Raw genomic sequence first — 18,002 nt, 5'->3', positions numbered from 1 at the left:
ATCAAACCTCTGCAACCTACACATTTTGGCTTAAAATTATAAAAACTTGGGGGGTTACAGTTTTCAGATGAACATTTTGTGGTTTCTGATATTTTTCCCAAGCACAACAAAAAGTTTTAAAGATTTTTTTTCATTTTCATGGAAAGTTCCAGTGGAAACCCCACTCATTTTCTGACTGGCGATATGCACAATTCATTCGTAGTTTGCCCTCTGGGGCTGGTGGAAGCAATTGAAGCAGAACATACTGTTTAAAGCTCTTTGGACCGTTGGGTTCCAGGGACTATATTTTCATAATTGCTCAGCACAAAAATTTCATGACTGGGGCTAGATTTCCTGAAATGCTTAGCACACTGCAGCTTTCATGCCAGGGAGGGCCAGATTTTCAGAGAAACTCAGCAAATTGATTTTTTTCTAAAGAAAAGTCTGTTTTGATTTGAATCGAATAGAAATCAAATTTGTGATTTTTTTTCTTTTTTTTAATGTAGGTTTTGAGCTTGTTTTTAAAATGTGTCATCAAAAAAACTAAAAACCGACAAAATGTTGGTTTTAAATGCAATAAAATTTGTGTTTTGGCAAACAGTTGGCACAGTTGAGCTAATATGGTTATTTTTCCGAATACTTTGCTATGATTTGCAAGGCATTTCATTAAAAAAAAGCCCACATTTTGATCAAAAACACTGCCCCAGCCCTAGCTTAGATCCCTGAGAATGTTACCTTGAGGCAATCGCTTTCCACACACTCGCTTTCTCAGCCATGTACGACTCCCTTGGGGTGCTGCTGGAATTTCAATCCATAAAGGTCAAATTAACAACATCAGCATTTCTTTCCCCTTCAGTCTTGCACGTCTTTCACACAGATATAGACGTACCAAGCCGAGGAACTAAATTGGGATTTCAGAGACGGGTGATGTAAAATGATCAGAAGTCTGGAAAAAATTCTATCCGAACATATTGCAACCATTGAGCGTAGAGAGCAGATGAATAAGAACTTGGACATACACAAACATTTGACCCCTTTAACCAGACTGGTATATTTAATGCTGTACAACCCCCTAAGATGGACACGGTTATATTGGAATAAAGTGCTTGTACTGAATAGCTTTTTCCCTATAAGGGAACAACATGCTATGCCAGTACAAGGCCTCTTTATACCAGTGTAACTGCATCCACACTAGGGGCTGCACTGCTCTAATTATACATCACACCTGTGGCTTACAGAGATATAGAAAAGTTGCGTGTACAACAGACCTAAGAGAGGACATACTGGAGATACACAGAATAATGACTGGGCTGGAGAAGGTCGGTCAGACATCTTCCATTCGCCCTGTTTCAAGAAGAACACCACCACTAAGCTCTTCTATAGCACTTTTCAGCAGCAGATCTCAAGGCTCTCCAGCACCTTTAATTGAATTAGCCTTACAAGTCCCCTCAGAAGCACGGCAGGGCAGTTCTCCCCATTGTACAGATGGGGAACTGAGGCCCAGAGAGGCTAAGTGTCATCCCCAAGGTTACATGGAAGTTAGGTGGAGCAGGGATTAGAACCCAGGTCTTCTAAATCTTAGGCTAGTCCATGAAATATGAGACTCTATAAATGGACTCAAACAGAGAGGCACTGAGGGAAGTAATGGAGAGGGCGCTAGCTCCTGGATTAGGATGCGAAACAGGTGAACAGGGGTGATTTAACATCTCTGAGGAGCAGGCTGTGCAGCTTTCCAGACAGCTGTTGTGTGTCACTACCTCCCAAGGACTGCTTTGCAGGTGAGCTGGGACATGGGATGACCAAAAAGGAAACAGAACAACTGAGTGGCCACCTTTGGGTCTGGATATGCTCAGGGTTTAACTGATCGCCATATTTGGGTTCAGGAAGGACTTTTCCTCCAGGGCAGACTGGCAGAGGCCCTGGACGTTTTTCGCCTTCCTCTGCAGCGTGGGGCACGAGTCACTTGCTGGAGGATTCTCTGCACCTCGTGGTCTTTAAACCACAATTTGAGGACTTGAATAACTCAGACATAGGTTAGGGGTTTCTTATAGAAGTGGAGGAGTGAGATTCTGTTGCCTGCATTGTGCAGGAGGTCAAACTAGATGATCGTACCGGTACCTTCTGACCTTAAATCTATGAGTCTGAGTATCCCTCTTTCTCCTGCGGAGGCTGCAGGGAGAGGCTCTCGCCAGAGAAGGTGGGAGCTCAGAAGGTGCCGATGGCCCATCATGGAGCTGACAGCATGGGTGGTTTTGTAGACTTGTGCCCATGCTGTACATATGCTATAGGGGTCTTTGCTGACCCTGGCTGTATAACAGCTGTCCTCTGGGGATCTCAGAGAACTCTGTAATTCCCACAGCGCTGGGCAAAGGAACCAGCATGGCTATATGCAGCATTTAACTCCCACTAAGGCCAGTTGTGGCCTTGTGCAGGCTCTTTGCAGGGAGGTGAGTTTCATCCTGCAAGCGTCAAGGGTGAAACCCATCAATCCTTTCTATTCTGTGCTAAGCCTACCCCCTGCACCGTCCTACCCGAACATCTGCACTAAGCGACAGGACTAACATCTGGCACGTGTGGTTCGTTCTCTCTCTCATCCTCTCCGCAGGGGCAGAATGGGGTGCGCAGTGGAGGGGGCTGTTTTGATTTTTTGCTGTGTGGGGGAAATTTCAACACTCACATTGCTGTGTCTTTGTACAAGTGAAGGTAAGTTGAGGAAGTGCTCCTGGCACTCGGAGCAGAAGGTGGGGAGGTTTGGGATGGTCCTTAGCTCCTCGGGAGCTCGTCCCCTCATCTCAGACCAGCCCCGTAGCGAGCTCGATCTCCTGCACAGATGAGCTTTCCCCCTATGACACAAGGTTATGGCATCTGCAAACACAACTCCCATTCGCTTTAGGGAGAGTTTAGCTGGGTAAGAACTGAAAACCAGTTCAGAGTTTGGGCTCAAAGGCATTGTCAGCATTTAGCTGGCTGAGACTGAGAGGTTGTGACATGCCAGAACCGCGTGTATCATATTTACATTGTATAGACACCAGCTAGTCACGTCAAAGCCACGTTCCTCCTCCGGGGTTGCAAAAAGGAAGAAGAAAGAGACGCACATGGTGTAAAGCTGGCGTGTTGCTCGCCGCGTGCATGTGATTTCCATCTCACGGATGTGCTCATCACAGAGCCCTTTGTCAGAGTGTCGTACCGGATCTGTGAGCAACCTGAGATACAGAAGGGAGCAGCAATCATGGATCCGAGAGCTGGAACCGATTTTAAACTCACCCAGCGGCATGTGGAGAAATAACCCCTGCACTGCTAGATATTCGGGGGGGTCTTTCTCCAGTCCAGTTTGAAATAGCTCAAGTGCTGGCATTTCCACTGCCTCCACAGGGAGTTGATCAGGAGTCTTATTTCTTGATGGCAAGCCCACATTTCCCCGAGCTCCTTGCCAGCCCACAACTCAGACTGGGGGAGAATTGTATCTGGGTTTGGACCTCTTATCCATCACGAAGACAGGACCAAGCTCTCCAACTCGTGGCTCAGATATGCACCAGCTTAAGCTGTAAACTGCTCTGCCAAAGGCAGAGTGGACGCTCTTACTTCAGTTTAAATCCTACCTTTTTTTTTGGTTTATCTTAAGTCGGTTAGGAACAGGTTTCAATTAATGAATAGGGCTTGTCAACATGGGGAGATTTACCAGCACACCTCTGACAATCTCATTAGCCTGCTGTGGTTATGCCTATGTGGATACCCTTATCCAGTGATAACAGTGCTTTTTTTCCAGTCAAGTCTGTGCTGCTTTCAAAGCGACGCACGCTAAACGCAGAGGAAGGCATTCTGCGCCCGAGCACAGCCGGTGTGCACCAGTGTATCTCACCAGTGTGCACACACATGTGCAAAGATCCCCTCGGCCTCTTATTGTCATCACGCTGGGAAGAACATAAACAATGACACTCTTATAAACAATTCTGCCAAGGCCAGAGCAGGTGTTTGCAGAAAGCAGCTTACAGAATAATTCCCTCTAAAATATGGATGGGCTGGAAAAGAAAACATGGATGCATTTCGTATCTGATCAATATAATTTCCACACTAAGCAGTGCTCTAAACGCTGGTAACCAGGTGCAGCCAATGGGCAGCTAGTCATGAGGGACAAATGGAACAGAACCTCATAGACTTTAAGGTCAGAAGGGACTATTATGGTCATCTAATCTGACCTCCTGCACAACGCAGGCCACAGAATCTCACCCACCCACTCCTGTAACAAACCCCTGACCTATGTCTGAGCTATTGACGTCCTCAAATCGTGGTTTAAAGACCTCAAGGTGCTGAGAACCTTCCAGCAAGTGACCCATGCCCCATGCTGCAGAGGAAGGCAAAAACCCCCTAGGGCTTCTGCCAATCTTCCCTGGAGGAAAACTCCTTCCCAACCCCAATTATGGCGATCAGCTAAACCCTGAGTATGTGGGCAAGACTCGCCAGCCAGAACCCAGGAAAGAATTCTCTGTAATAACTCAGATCCCACCCCATCTAACATCCCATCACAGACCATTGGGCATACTTACCTGCTCATAATCAAAGATCAATTAATTGCCAAAATTAGGCTATCCCATCATACCATCCCCTCCATAAACTTATCAAGCTTAGTCTTGAAGCCAGATATGTCTTTTGCCCCCACTACTCCCCTTGGAAGGCTGGTCCAGAACTTCATTCCTCTAATGGTTAGAAACCTTTGTCTAATTTCAAGTCTAAACTTTCTGATAGCCAGTTTATATCCATTTGTTCTTGTGTCCACATTGGTACTGAGCTTAAATAATTCACCTAGCAACACCCATTTCTTTTATTATGGCAGACCACCAGCTCTGCTCTAGTTAAGGTTTAGACTGTAAAATCTGCACAGTTAATCTGATTTCCTTGAAACCTGGTGTGGCTCATGTGCTTCCAGGCCAGCTTCTGGGCTGTGAATTAGATTCATATTCCATCCCACTCCGGCTGACTGGGAGTGGGTCTGGGCCCTCCAGTTCCGTGATGTCAGCCCCCGCCCCACATGCTCTGCTTCAGGATCCTGTTCGCATTCAGCAGGACTTGCCTGGTGACTAGTTTCGGCCCTCAGCCACCTCCTGACGAGGGAGCAAGGCCCAGCTGCTGACAGCTATCGAAGCCCGTAACTCCCAGGATCTGGCGCTAGGTGCTGTCATTCAGGATCCAGCCTCCCAGTCACGCTTGTGACACTTACAGGAGACGAGGACAGGGAGGGCCCAGCCCACATTTAGGGCCTGGACAGATTCTTCTTTCCCGCGGCCCTGCTGCCTCCCCCCGAGACTGCCGAGCAGGCTCATTTTGTATGTCACACACACACAACGCTGACTGTAGGGCATGTGAAGGGTGCCAGACTGATGTCCCTGTAGGCAGAAAGCGGGCACTGCCCGGGCAGGTCAAGAATCCCAGGCATACCTTGCCACAGGGATATCCGGCCGTTCCGGCCGGGGCACCAGTGTATCACTGAAGCAGGGTCGAGGGGCTGCAATCCCTACTTTGGGCAGATCCCCTGGAGCCTCTCGGGCAACACAAAGGAGGCAGACATCACCTGCAAGTCCCCTGTTGGAGGAGGGCCCTGTGGGCATGCAGCCAACGTAGCCGGTTCGCCCCCATCCCTGCAGCCTCCGGCACAGTCCAGGCTGGGGAGGGGGAGTGGCTGCCGCACCCTGGACTCCAGCTAATCCCAGATGGCGCATGGTCCCTATGGGACTGCTGCCAGTTGGTGGAAGTTAAAACAACCCTAGAGCTCGGACAGTGAGTCAGGGGCACAACTGGCTGTTGGGGTCCAGCTTTTCCTCCTTTCCCTGCGCCGGGGCTGCCGGGGGGCGGGGGCTGTTTGGAGGAAAGGGGCCATCCTGTGTTAGCCCCCCTCACCCCAGGTTCAGTGCTCCTTCCCTGCTTTCACTGGGCTCCTGTAGCCTGGCTGGGAAGTAGCCAATGGAGCAGCCACAGTGCCTCTTCTCCCTCTCTCGCAATGCAGCAGGCGGCCACTGAGTGAGCTGCTGAGATGCTGTTGCAGAGCTTAGAGCTGCCCCAGGGCTGCTCAGGATGGTGACCTAGAGGCAAAGGGCTCAACAGTTCTTTCCAAATCCCCCCGACCCGTCTGTCCCCACCACTGTCTGAGCTTGGACATTAACTGATCTGCCACTGGCCACAGTATTGCCTTAGCTGCTCTGCCTCAGGCCAGCTGCTGGGATGTCCCGACCCCACCCGGCCGTCGCAGTCCCAAAAAGGCAGCAGCTCTCAGCTCTCTGTGCACCAGCCGCAGGCAGCTCCGTCAGTAGGATTGACTTATGGGGTTTGTTCATTGCCTGATGCCATAAATCTTTCATCTGCGGAGACACGGGACCCGGCTGAACACTCTGTCACAGGGTCAAGGTTGCGGGACCTGGCTGCTTGGCAGAACTGGGATCTGAATCACCAGACAAAGGCTCATTGAACGCTGGTCCCGGTGCAGGGCGGGAGACAAAGCAGGGGCCTATTCATCCTGAATAGTGGTGGTTGCATTAGAGGACCCTGAGAGGAAGGATGGGCCAGTGGGTAGGTCACTCCTCCTGGGCTTAGCAGCCTCTGGGGGAAATCCCTGCTGTGCCACAGATTCCCTATGCAACCTTAGGTAAGTTCCTTTGTCTCTCTGCCTCGATTCCCCATCTCTGCAGTGCTCTCCCTCACAGAGGCATTGGAATGCTTAAATACAATGCACAGCCAAAGGTGTTCAGCTATTACCCAGGGGGGGTATATAAATATGGGGAAATGTTACCTGGTTGAAAAGTGAGGGGAGGTTTACACAGGCTCCTCTCCCCAGTAGAAACGGCAGCCTCCAGGGCGTGTGTACCAGCCTGGCAGAGCCCACCAGCACTCCTGCTGGTTGATAATGCTCCGTTGAGATCGGTCCAGTGTTAATTCGTTTCTTTTGGGCCCACCTTTGTTTTGTATCGTGCTAATTCTTTCATCAGAAAGTCACGAGGTAGGATGTCAAATGCCTTCTGGAAATGTAAGTATATTACAACAAGACAGCTGCCTTTATCAACCACGCTTGGAATGGTCTCACCGAACAATAGCACGTCTGTCTGACAAGATCTAAATTCCGTGAAAACTATTATTGGCTGGTATTAATTATATTTCCATCCTCCTTTCACTCTGTATTGATAGCACACCATATCCGCCATTCCATTATTATGCCCGGGGTCAATGTCAAGCTATGTAAATCTTTAGTTATTCAGGTCATTCTGTTTATCCTTTATAAATATTCTGACTTCTCATTTTTCAGTGCTGCATCACTATGCAGACCTCATGCCTCCCAGCTCCCCTGTGATGTAGGCAGGTGATATGCCCCATTTTACAAATGGGGAAACTGAGGAACGTGGGATTAAATGGGATCTGCCCAAGATCACACAGCAAGTCAGAATGACCACCATGATTTTTTTTTTCCCAAGGAAAGGGCAACTTAAGGTTGCTACAGCAACATAAACGTTAGTAAAAATAGAGTTATAATTAAAAACACCTTACCACTGAAAAATATGGAATTGTTTCCAAAACTCTGAACGCTTTTACAATTCAGATGTAGAACTATTGGGAAATGATTTTTTTCCTGCAATAATTTTTTGAGGAAAACATTTTTTTCAGCAATTTTTAAAAAGGACTCTGCGTTTTCATCAAAAACTCATCAAACAGTCCACTTTTAGTTTTTCAGTGAAAAACAGATTTTTTTTTGCACACATATTTGCATTTTATCAAAAATCCAATTTTTTGGCCAATTGTTTTTGGCCAGCTTTATTCATACGCAGTGTAGAAGAAACGTAGACACCTGAACATGAATCTTAAAATGTCCATTTGCAACCAGAACTCCCTCAGAATACACTGCAGCTACCAAGATACACTTGGGTCTATTCTGCTCTCATATCAACAAAAGTATGGAGTAACTCCATTCAAGTCCTATGTAGAATTGGTGTAACTGAGCTCAGATTCACACGCACAGTATTTGAGATGCGGAGTTACTGAAAGCTAGTTGGAAAAGAATGAAACCACTCATTTCAGGCCAGAAACTGCTGCTGATCTTCAATAACTGTAAGTGCTTTGCACTAAACCAGACAAACACCTTTCAAGGTCTGTTGCACACCCCTCTTCAACTGCAGAATGTTAATTATTGAATTATGTTGACATGACACAGAGAAATCGGTTTTGTATCTAATCCTCAGATGTAACAAAGACATATTTTGCTGCAGAACATCCTGTACTATGTTAAAATATATATAAATAACTCTGCAATCTGGCCTCAATAAAGCCTAAATTAACACACTGTGCTTTCATTAGCCGTATTAGCCATGGCCCGCATAGAGCTGATTTCCTGTACAGTACCACAGTTTACTGAGTGCTAAACCCACACCAAGAAAAGGAGGTCAGAGTTAAAGCCACCATTAAAATTTGATGGTGGATTATTCCGCCTGCAATGCACCGAAAATCTTTTCACGCAGAAAGTGTTACGCACATAGCACTACGAGTGCAGAATTATTTTCAACCCTGAAAGCAACATGCTTAATTCCAGGTGCCACAAATGGACTCCAGCCGATGAACATGTGCCCAAAACATTGTGAGCCAAATCATGCCTCTTGTGCTGCCCCAAAGGCAGCATGATGCACAAACTCCCTCTGGGTTCTTCCAGAGGACCGAGTGCTTGAAAACTGAATAGGAACCAACCGAAGGACCACTGGAGGGTAGGGGAGCCTGCAAAGGAGTAATGGGAGAGAGGGGCAGGTGCCACAGAAGGATGAGCTGTTGCTTTTTCTCAGTACATGCTCTGCGCTGGTCGACTGGGTTGTGAAACAACTACTGGCATCAAATGAGTTAATAAAACTATGTGTTATACCCTGTTAACCATGCAGCTGCCAGCTTGCCCTACTGAAACTTGAATTCTAAATTACCTGGAATAAAGTATTATTGCAACCTGGGGGGAAGGAGAGAAGGAAAGAGGAGGTTTCACACTGCAAACATGGTGACACCTCAACAGAGGGGGCTCTCGGTGCCACAGGAAACCCCCTGGTACCTTGTTATTCTCTCAGTGTATACATGAATTTTTTGCTGTTTCTATAGACATGGAGGCTGAAGGCCACCGTGACTGCATCTCCTTCCACCAGGGCTCAGCGCTCTACTCGAAAGATCCCAGGTCAAGCTCCTTGGCCCATTCAGTCCTTCCTTGGCCAGCAGATGTGGGTTTTTATAACAGGTGCTGCAACTAGGGATGGTTGGAAAATGTCCATTAAAATTTGTTTTTTAACAGAAAATTGGCTTTTCAGCGAAACAAAATTTGTCAGGAAAAATTTCTGCCTTTTTTGAAAATTTTGTGAGGTTTTTTTTGGTCAGAAACCCAACAGTTAGCTAAGATGTTGTGGTGCCTCATGGGAGCTGTAGTTCAGCTGCCTCATGTCTTCATTCTCCTTCATGAGCCAGGTTCCATGGTCGGACTACATCTCCCATGATGCACCATATCCAAGGACTCCCAAGATATAACTGCTTCTTCTCACTATGAGGGGACACCATGTTGCATCATGGAAAATGTAGTCTGACCAAGGAGCCTTCCTTATGGAGGAGAATGGGAGCATGGGGCAAGTGAACTACAACTCCCATGAGGCAATTGCAGAAGAATTTCCTAATTGAAATGTTTTGGTATTTGTGCACACACACACACACACCATTTTCCAACCAGCTCTAAACATAACCAAACAACTCATTATACATAAGACAGCAGGAAGCTCTCATTTATTGTCACAACATTTGGTTCCCTCTCACCAAGGATGGAGCTGAACCACCCAATTGAGACTGAAAGTCTCTGCTGCCTCCCTCCAAGTCCAAGTCCACCGAGGCCTGCTTATTATAATCCACTTTGCACTGGAGTCTGAAACACAGGTATCCCCAGACAGACTCCAACCCAGGGTAGGGCAAGCATTTCCCCAGTCACACCTACGTTCAAGCTAGTCCAGTTCCTGGGCTTGCCTTCACTAGGAAAAGAAGTGTATTTTTACAATGAGATAAGCTGTTGCACATTAGCTGTCTTGCTGTAAAACGCGAGTGGAAACCATGATGTAGCAGTAGTTGCTGGCTGAGATAAAGGATGGAGGGGGAGGATTTAAGGCAGGTGCTTCCACACTGTGGTCCATATACCACTGATGGTACATGAGCTTAATGTTCCGTCCGTTGCTTCACAACAAGTTTTTAAGAAGGTGGTTCATAAATTGGTGCGGTTTAGGAGCTAGTGGTGTAGAGTTTCACCATAGCCAGCTACAGCAAGGTAACCCTTCCCCGTGCCTCGTCTCCACTAGGAGCTTGCAACGCTGTGGCTCTTTCAAGTTCGCTATCTCGTAAGAGAGACCTCTTTTTTATTGAGTGAAGAAACAGGCTCTGACAGTTGCCGGCAATGACGGCTTCAGAGCAAGAAAGCTTCCAGTGTGTTAGGGAATAATGGGATAGAGCAAGCAGCTGGGAATGGGAATGAGATACAGTGAGAAGCCAGCAACAAATCCCCTAGCCCACCATACCCCCAGCTCTGCAGGGTTCACTCCCTTTGCTCTGTTGCCCAAGGGGTGCTGCGGCGGGCAGGGGAGCTCCATGCAGGTAACTTTGGGATCTCTGGTAACCCTCTCCCCTGTCTCTCTCAGGTCTCCAGTGCAACGCCTCCATAGACCTGATCGGTACATGCTGGCCCCGGAGTGCTGTGGGGCAGCTGGTGGCCCGCCCCTGCCCCGAATACTTCTACGGAGTCCGATACAACACCACAAGTAAGTCACGTGGGTCTGATGGGGAGGTAATGGGAAGGGGGCAGCAGCACCAGTGTTACTGATCCCCCAGAGATGAGTGTGGCATCAGATTCACACACACAGGGCTATGACAGGGCAATAGGGCAAAAGGAAAACCCCATTCATGGCTATCAAAGAGCCTCTGCTTATTTTGTCGTTGACATGGGCACCTGCCCAGCATGCGTGTGGTGCTCAGAAATCATGGAAGTGGGAAATAAGCACCGTAAGTCCATATCAGTGTGCTTGAGAGAAAGAATAGTAGGTTATTATCTAAAGTGCCTGGATCAGCCTCAGGAGTAAATATGTGGGTAGAAAGTGGGTCTGTGCCTCTGTTTTTAGGAATGGTCTCATCCTTCCACAGAGAAAAGGAAGGAAAGTGCAAATTTCCAAGCGCCCTCAGACATAAGGGCCCTGAAGGGAATTGTTTTCTGCTTATTCTTGTTCACGGCATTTTAACGAAAATCACTTGCAATGGCTGATGAAGTTTTGCTGAGAGCCAGAGGTTGGGGGAGAAGGGGGTGGGAGAAACCTCGAGTCTGGTTAATGGCTAAGGCACGGAGAAGGGTATCTTTTTTCCCCTCAAAAGTGGTGATAATTATCAACCAAAAAAAAATCCATCAGAAACATGAATTATCCCCGGCTCTCCCAGGGAACAGGATAATGGGTTTATATTTCATTACTGTTCTTAAGCTGCTGATTATCATTATTGTCCACATGGCGTTATATTTAATGACTTAATGATGAGACCACCTTTGTGATGTCAGCTTGTTGTCATGGGGACTTTCTGGCAATGCTTCTTTGCAAGGCCGCGTGGATTTGTTTGTTTGATCTCTGGGGTGCCTTCACTGTTGGGAAGGTAGCTTTGCTCAGTGAAATTGAGCAGGTTTATTTTCTTCCTGCCTGGCTCTGCTTTGATGTCTTCCTTGTTTGGCAAAGCATATTACAGTGCCTCGCTGGTGGCTTTGCAACCCGGCACCACTAGCCAGCGTCTTCAGTTTATTAGGAGGGGAGATGGGCTCACGAACAGAGATGTAAAGGATGCTGGTCACTTTTTTCTATCGCTTTCATGACCTTTGGGCTTGCATTTCCTTACAATTTCATGGCTAAATTTATACTACGTGAGGCTAAGCCTTGGTCATTTCAGAGCTATTTATTTATCAGAGGTTCCTATTATCTTAGCATCAGAGCCGCATACAATCTTCATCCTCACAACATCCCCCTGAGGTCAGGCAGTGCTCATATACCCATTTTACAGATAGAAAAGAGAGGCCTCAAAGGTACTGAGATTCGTAGTTAACAATGGGAACCTGGGTCTACCCAAGTCTGGGGCTGGCGCCTTGACTAGTGTACCAGCCTTCCAAATACCTGGCATTGGGAAATTTCTTCCACACGCTGAGCCTCTTTGGCCTGCGGAGCAGGGATGGGAATCTTCCACGAGGTGTGCAACTTCTGCTCAGGCGAGGAGGCCACGGGATCTCCCAGCACCGCCACCTCTTCTATGATGCCTTTGCAAAAGAAAGCAGCCAAGCGAGACGCACATATTCAAAAAGTGATCTCCTGTCTGCCGTGAGTCTGGTTAGCATGTTGTGTGGCAGCCCTGTGTTAGCCCCTGATCCAGCAAACACTGGATCATATGATCCCACGGACATAGATTCTAAGGCAAAAAAGGACCAGGCCGATCAACCATTCTGACCTCCTGTATAACACAAGCCAGGGAACTGCGCCCAAAATAATTCCTAGAGCAGATCTGACCTCACTGGCACTCCTTGCCTTGGCCAGGGCTGCCAGGTCAGGCCCACAGAATGTGACTAGGACTTGTGGGAAATATTCTGGCTAAACTATTTTTCAATGGAGAGTGGGGTGTTTGGCTAACTGGCACCCTTTCACCACAAGGAAGCGCTTTCCACGGAAAATCTCCAGATCTCATCGCAAACGCTTTTGGCTGAACATGGAAGTGTGTAAGCCTGTGGAACATTTTCTTATCTTTGATTTTTGAAGGAAAAGTCCACATTTTCCATGGAGGGTGGGGGAAGAGCCCATTTCTTCACTAGCTCTAAATGTGAGCTCTTAGAGAGCGCCTAAATGCCTTTTGAAAAATTAAACTTGGGCTCCTATATCAGTTAGGCCTTGCAATGGGGCTAAGGGCTTGTCCACACAGTCTGCAGCACTGAAAATAGCCATGTAAACACAGAATATCGGGGTTGGAAGGGACCTCAGGAGGTATCTAGTCCAACCCCCTGCTCAAAGCAGGACCAATCCCCAGACAGATTTTTGCCCCAGGTCCCTGAATGGCTTCCTGAAGTACTGAATTCACAACCCTGGGTTTAGTAAGCCAAGGCTTAAAAACCAATGAGCTATCCTGGAGCTTGGGCTCTGAAAACTAGAGAGGGGGTAGGCTTCAGACCCTGGATTCAGCAGCTACATGGCCATTTTTATAACACTGGCACAACCCCCACCAGGCCCAGCCTGGGAGGCTCGCTGCCGTGAGCTGTGTAGATTTATCCTACATGACTTGCCCCAGGTGACACAAGATATCGGTGGCAGAGGAGGGGACAGAGCCCGGACTCCCAAGTCATAAGCTATCCCCTTAACCACTGGGCCATCCTTCCTTCAGAGGGAATCACTGTGGTTTTATTCAAACGGAAGCTTTCCCCCCCCACAATTCCTTTCTCACTGCAGCAATACTGCCCTTGCCTCAGCATTGTGTGTTGGATGTTTATCATTAGCCGTAGCGGCTAGCAGCTCTCATCATGGACCACCATCCCATTGTGCCAGGTGCTGTACAAACAGAACAAAAAGACAGCTCCTGCCCTAAAGAGCTCCCAACGTGAGCAGCCCTTTGACTTGCCTTGTTGAAGCTGACAGCAGGACCCGTGACCCAGGCATTTTCCAGTTCCTCAACGGGTGCAATCAGCATGAAGAGGAATCTGACAGCTGGTGCTTACATTCACGTACTCGCTTCCACTCTCTCCCGCTCAGCGGCCTTCCCACACAATAGCTCCTCCACTGCTTTGTCCTTCGCCACATCCTGGCACCTGGCACTCTCGGAATTAATGTGCCCATCTGCCAGCGCTTTGTACTCACAGCTATTGACCCGGTTCAGTTAGTGGGCATCTGGAGACCTGAGTGCTACTGCCCGCTGTGTGACTTTGGGCAAGTCACTTTGCCTTGAATCCTTTTAAGGGTCTGTGAATTGGGTGTGTGTGTATGTGTGTGTGTATGCGCGTGTATATGTGTGTGTGTGTGTGCACACCACTGCAATCTACCGGGTAAAATCAGAGCTACTCAACTGTGTGTCTTAGACCCAGTGCTGCTACTAGCAAATGAAGATTCTCCTATAGCTCAGTGTCGGGGGACCTGGGCGTTGAAAGCGGGACAGGCTGAGTCCCTAGGTCGCTCCTACCACTAAGCTCTGAGTAGCCGTCTTGTGCAGTGTAGTGACAACCAGGAAGCTCAAGGTGGCTCCAAATTTGCAGTGTTGTTTGAGACCCCTTTACCCACCCAGCCCCACTTTTTGTTTGTTTAGCTGTTTTGTGGGACTTTTAGAATTCACAATACGGTGCAGACACCATCCAAGCGTCCCACAAACCTTCACCTCTCCTTGTCTGACCTGCATAGCACAGGTCTGTACATTTCACCGGTTACCCCGTATTAAGTGCAATGACTTTGGTTAGACTCAAGCATTTAAGTCCTCCTGAGACTAAACAGCTGTGTGCCGCAGGCAGAAACCATGCCCGAGGCCCCTGCATTGGCAGGGAATTGATTAGGTGCCAACCTGTGCCACCTTGGAAATTCTTTACCGACTCCCCTCTGGTGATCAGTGTGACCCTGAGCTTGTGAGTAGGACACACCAGCCAGGCACATAGGAAAGAGTCCTCTGTACCTCGTGCCAATCTACTTCAGTGTTGGCCATGTCCTGAGTCCAATCCAGTTTCCTGGGTTCTCTCCAGATTTTGCATCCAGTTTGGATTCCTCGTGGAGCATAGGTTAGGTGACCAGACAGCAAGTGTGAAAAACGGGACAGGGATGGGGGGTAATAGGTGCCTATATGAGAAAAAGCTCCAAATGTCGGGACTGTCCCTATAAAATCAGGACATCTGGTCACCCTAAAGGCTTTAGGAGCTGAGAGGCTGTTTTAGGTGTAGACTGGTCTCAATCTTGCAAAATGTAGCATTAACTATTAACCCAGTGGGCTGTGAAACACACAGTAACATTGCCCTGGCTTCTGATCATTATCCCAGTGCGCACCCCTCGTGTGCACACACACAGAGCTGGAAAGTGTCTCCCCTCTAGCTTGCAGTACTCCCTGCTATTCCAGTCCTGGGATCCCCGTGCAATTCTGCCAATACATCTCTCATCCACGGTACCTGGTTATTACAGGCCTAGACCCAGAGCCGGCTCCAAATTTTTTGCCGCTCCAAGCAAAAAAAAATGTCCACGCCCTCCCGGCCTCACCCCAGCTCCGCCCCTTCCCTGCCCCATTCCAACCCCTTCCCCAAATCCCCAGACCCACCTCCTCCCCCGGGCGCACCGCATTTCCCCTCCTACCCTTCCCTCCCAGGCAAGCCTAGGAGGGAGGGGGGAGAAGCGGAGCGGCGGTGCACTCGGAGGAGGAGGCGGAGGTGAGTTGGGGGGGAGCGGTTCCTCTGCCCCCCAACAGTTACTTCCTGTAGCCCTCCCCGTGCCCCCCATCGCCTCAGCTCACCTCCACTCTGCCTGCTCCCCTGAGCGCGCCACCGCCGCTCCGCTTCTCCTCCCCCTCTCCCAGGCTTGCTGCAAAACAGCTGATCCGCATGGAAAGCCTGGGAGGGAGGCAGGAGAAGTGGAGCGGCAGCGCACTCGGAGGAGCAGGCAGTGGTGGAGCACAAGTGAGCTGGAGGCGGGAGTGGTTTCTCTGCCCCCCCACCCAGGGTTACTTCCTGCGGCCTCCCCACGTCCCCCACCACCGCAGCTCACCTCCGCTCGGGGCCGGCTCCCGGCTTTTTGCGCCCCAAGGAAAAAAAAGAAAAGGAACTGGAGCGCCGCCCCTTGGAAAGTGCCACCCGAAGCACATGCTTGGAGTGCTGGTGCTTACAGCCAGCCCTGCCTAGACCTCTGCTGGACTGACTGCAACTCCTGTGTTGAATTATGCAGCGAACAAACCAGCTCTACCGTCGTTCATTAGCACTGGCGGCCTTTGTGGAGAAACGTTGCCGTCGGGGCTGTCAATTACTTGCAGTTAGAGGCACGCGATTAACGCAAAACAGAGTAACTAGATTTTAAAAAACAGTCGTGGTTCATGGCAGTTGTAATCGCACTGTTAAACAATAATAGGCCCCCAATTTACATGTATTATAAATGCTTTGGAATGCTTTTCGACATTTTCAAAGATGTTGATTTCAGTTACAACCCAGGATACAAAGTGTACAGTGCTCGCTTTATGTCATTATTTTAGATTACAAATGTTTGCACTGTCAAAAGATAAACCAAAGAAATAGTATTTTTCAGTTCACCTCATACAAGTACCATAGTGCAATCTCTTTATCGTGAAAGTGCAACTTACAAACGTAGATTTTGGGGGGGGGGCTACATACCTGCACTCAAAAACAAAACCATATAAAACTTTCGAGCCTACACTTGTCCTGCTTCTTGTTCAGCCAATCGCTAAGGCAAACAAGCTTCTTATTTGCGATGTCACCTGAAAGCGAGAACAGGCGTTCGCACGGCACTCTTGTCGACGACGCTGCAAGGTCTTTCTGTGCCAGATGCGCTAAACATCCGTGTTTAGCTTCGACATTTGTAAGTTGCACTTTCACTTTCAGCATAGTTGCAAATGTAGAGAAACATCCACAAATACTTAGAATACGTTTCAGTGAGTATTGTTAGTGTTAAATGGCGCAATGAAATCTGCAATTAAGCACGGTTCTTTCTATTTAATCTCATGGTGAACAGCGAATATATTTTTGAATCGTTTGACAGCCCTAGTGTCCGGGGCCAGATCCAGGCACCAACAAAGGAAGCGGGTGCTTGGGGCGGCCAATGAAAAGGGGCAGCACATCCAGAGTCTTCGGCAGCAATTCGGCGGTAGGTCCCTCGGTCCCTCTCAGAGTGAAGGACCCGCCACTGAGTTGCCATTGAAGAATTAAGCGGCACGGCTGAGCTGCCACCGAAGTGCCACTAATCAGGGCTTCATTTTTTTTTTCGCTGCTTGGGGCAGCAAAAAAGCTGGAGCCAGCCCTGCTAGTGGCTGTATATTGACCGGAGGGGCAACACGAGAGGTGAGTGTGATAAATTAGCCTCGGGCTTGGGTTTGGGATCAGCACTGCCTGTCACAGCTCTGTGGCATTTGAGGGCATAAATTGATCCGAGGGGAGGTGATGTGCAGGAAGATGCTGTGAAATCATTGCACCATCATTGCACCACCCTTGGGTGGGGGGTTGTTTGTTTGTTTTACTTAACAAACAATCTAAGGGCTGTCTGTGTCCCTGTGAATTCTGCATGGCTGGCACTGTAATGTGTGGTCTCTGATTCACATTCACAGATCTCTCATCACTAATCTAGCCCTCCCATTTGATGGTGTGTGTGAAGTGTGCGTGAGAAACAAATGGTGCGTGATCACATCTAGCGGCCAGAGGCCTCCAGAGGGGGATGAAAGGACAGGTTTCCCTGTCCAAGCCATTTAGCTATGGGCACATGGATACCATGCTCATCACTGGGCTATCTGAGTGCCTCACTGCTGAGGGGCGGGGGGTACACAGGGTACCAAGGTGTTCTGTACAATCACACCAAATGGCAAAGGGTTTGTGGCTCCATCCCACCGCAAAGCCGGCACTACGGAGGTGGAGGGTGGCCGGCAGGAGGAAGCTAACCACATCCCGGCGTGGGAAAGGTATTGGCTTCGTGTGTCATTCAAGAGAGGGTGCCCCCTGCTACGGCGCTCGGGCATTGGGGCCAGCACTGTCACTGAGGGGAGATCACCCCCCACTGCTCTACCCGCTCCACTGCCTGCAGCCCAGCGCCTCCTGGCACCGCACTGAGGTTATCGCTGGCACCAAGGGGCTGAGACAAAAACCAGAGATGAGGTTTTGTCTGGTATCCCACATAGAGGACGCCATTGGCAAGAGCGCGCCACTCCACCTCCACGGGTGAGACTTTGCGCACACGCGTGTGAGGTCATGCTGGGCGGCGCGGTGCGCTCTTTGAAATGGTGTCCTCCGTGCAGCATGACCTCACCTG

General features: G+C 48.9%; 1 protein-coding gene across 2 annotated transcripts in view; it reads left to right on the top strand.

Moving 5' to 3' along the window:
• Positions 1-18,002, top strand: part of CRHR1 (corticotropin releasing hormone receptor 1) — a 95,662-nt gene that overhangs the window by 41,313 nt on the left and 36,347 nt on the right. For both annotated transcript variants that reach the window (XM_030541562.1, XM_030541563.1), the window contains exon 3: positions 10,650-10,769. In XM_030541562.1, the coding sequence (XP_030397422.1) occupies positions 10,650-10,769 (120 nt within the window). The remainder of the gene's footprint in view (positions 1-10,649; positions 10,770-18,002) is intronic.

Source organism: Gopherus evgoodei, chromosome 23 (assembly GCF_007399415.2).
Source record: "Gopherus evgoodei ecotype Sinaloan lineage chromosome 23, rGopEvg1_v1.p, whole genome shotgun sequence".
NCBI classification, from domain to species: Eukaryota; Metazoa; Chordata; order Testudines; family Testudinidae; genus Gopherus; species Gopherus evgoodei.
This window is presented reverse-complemented; position numbering and strand designations above follow the sequence as displayed.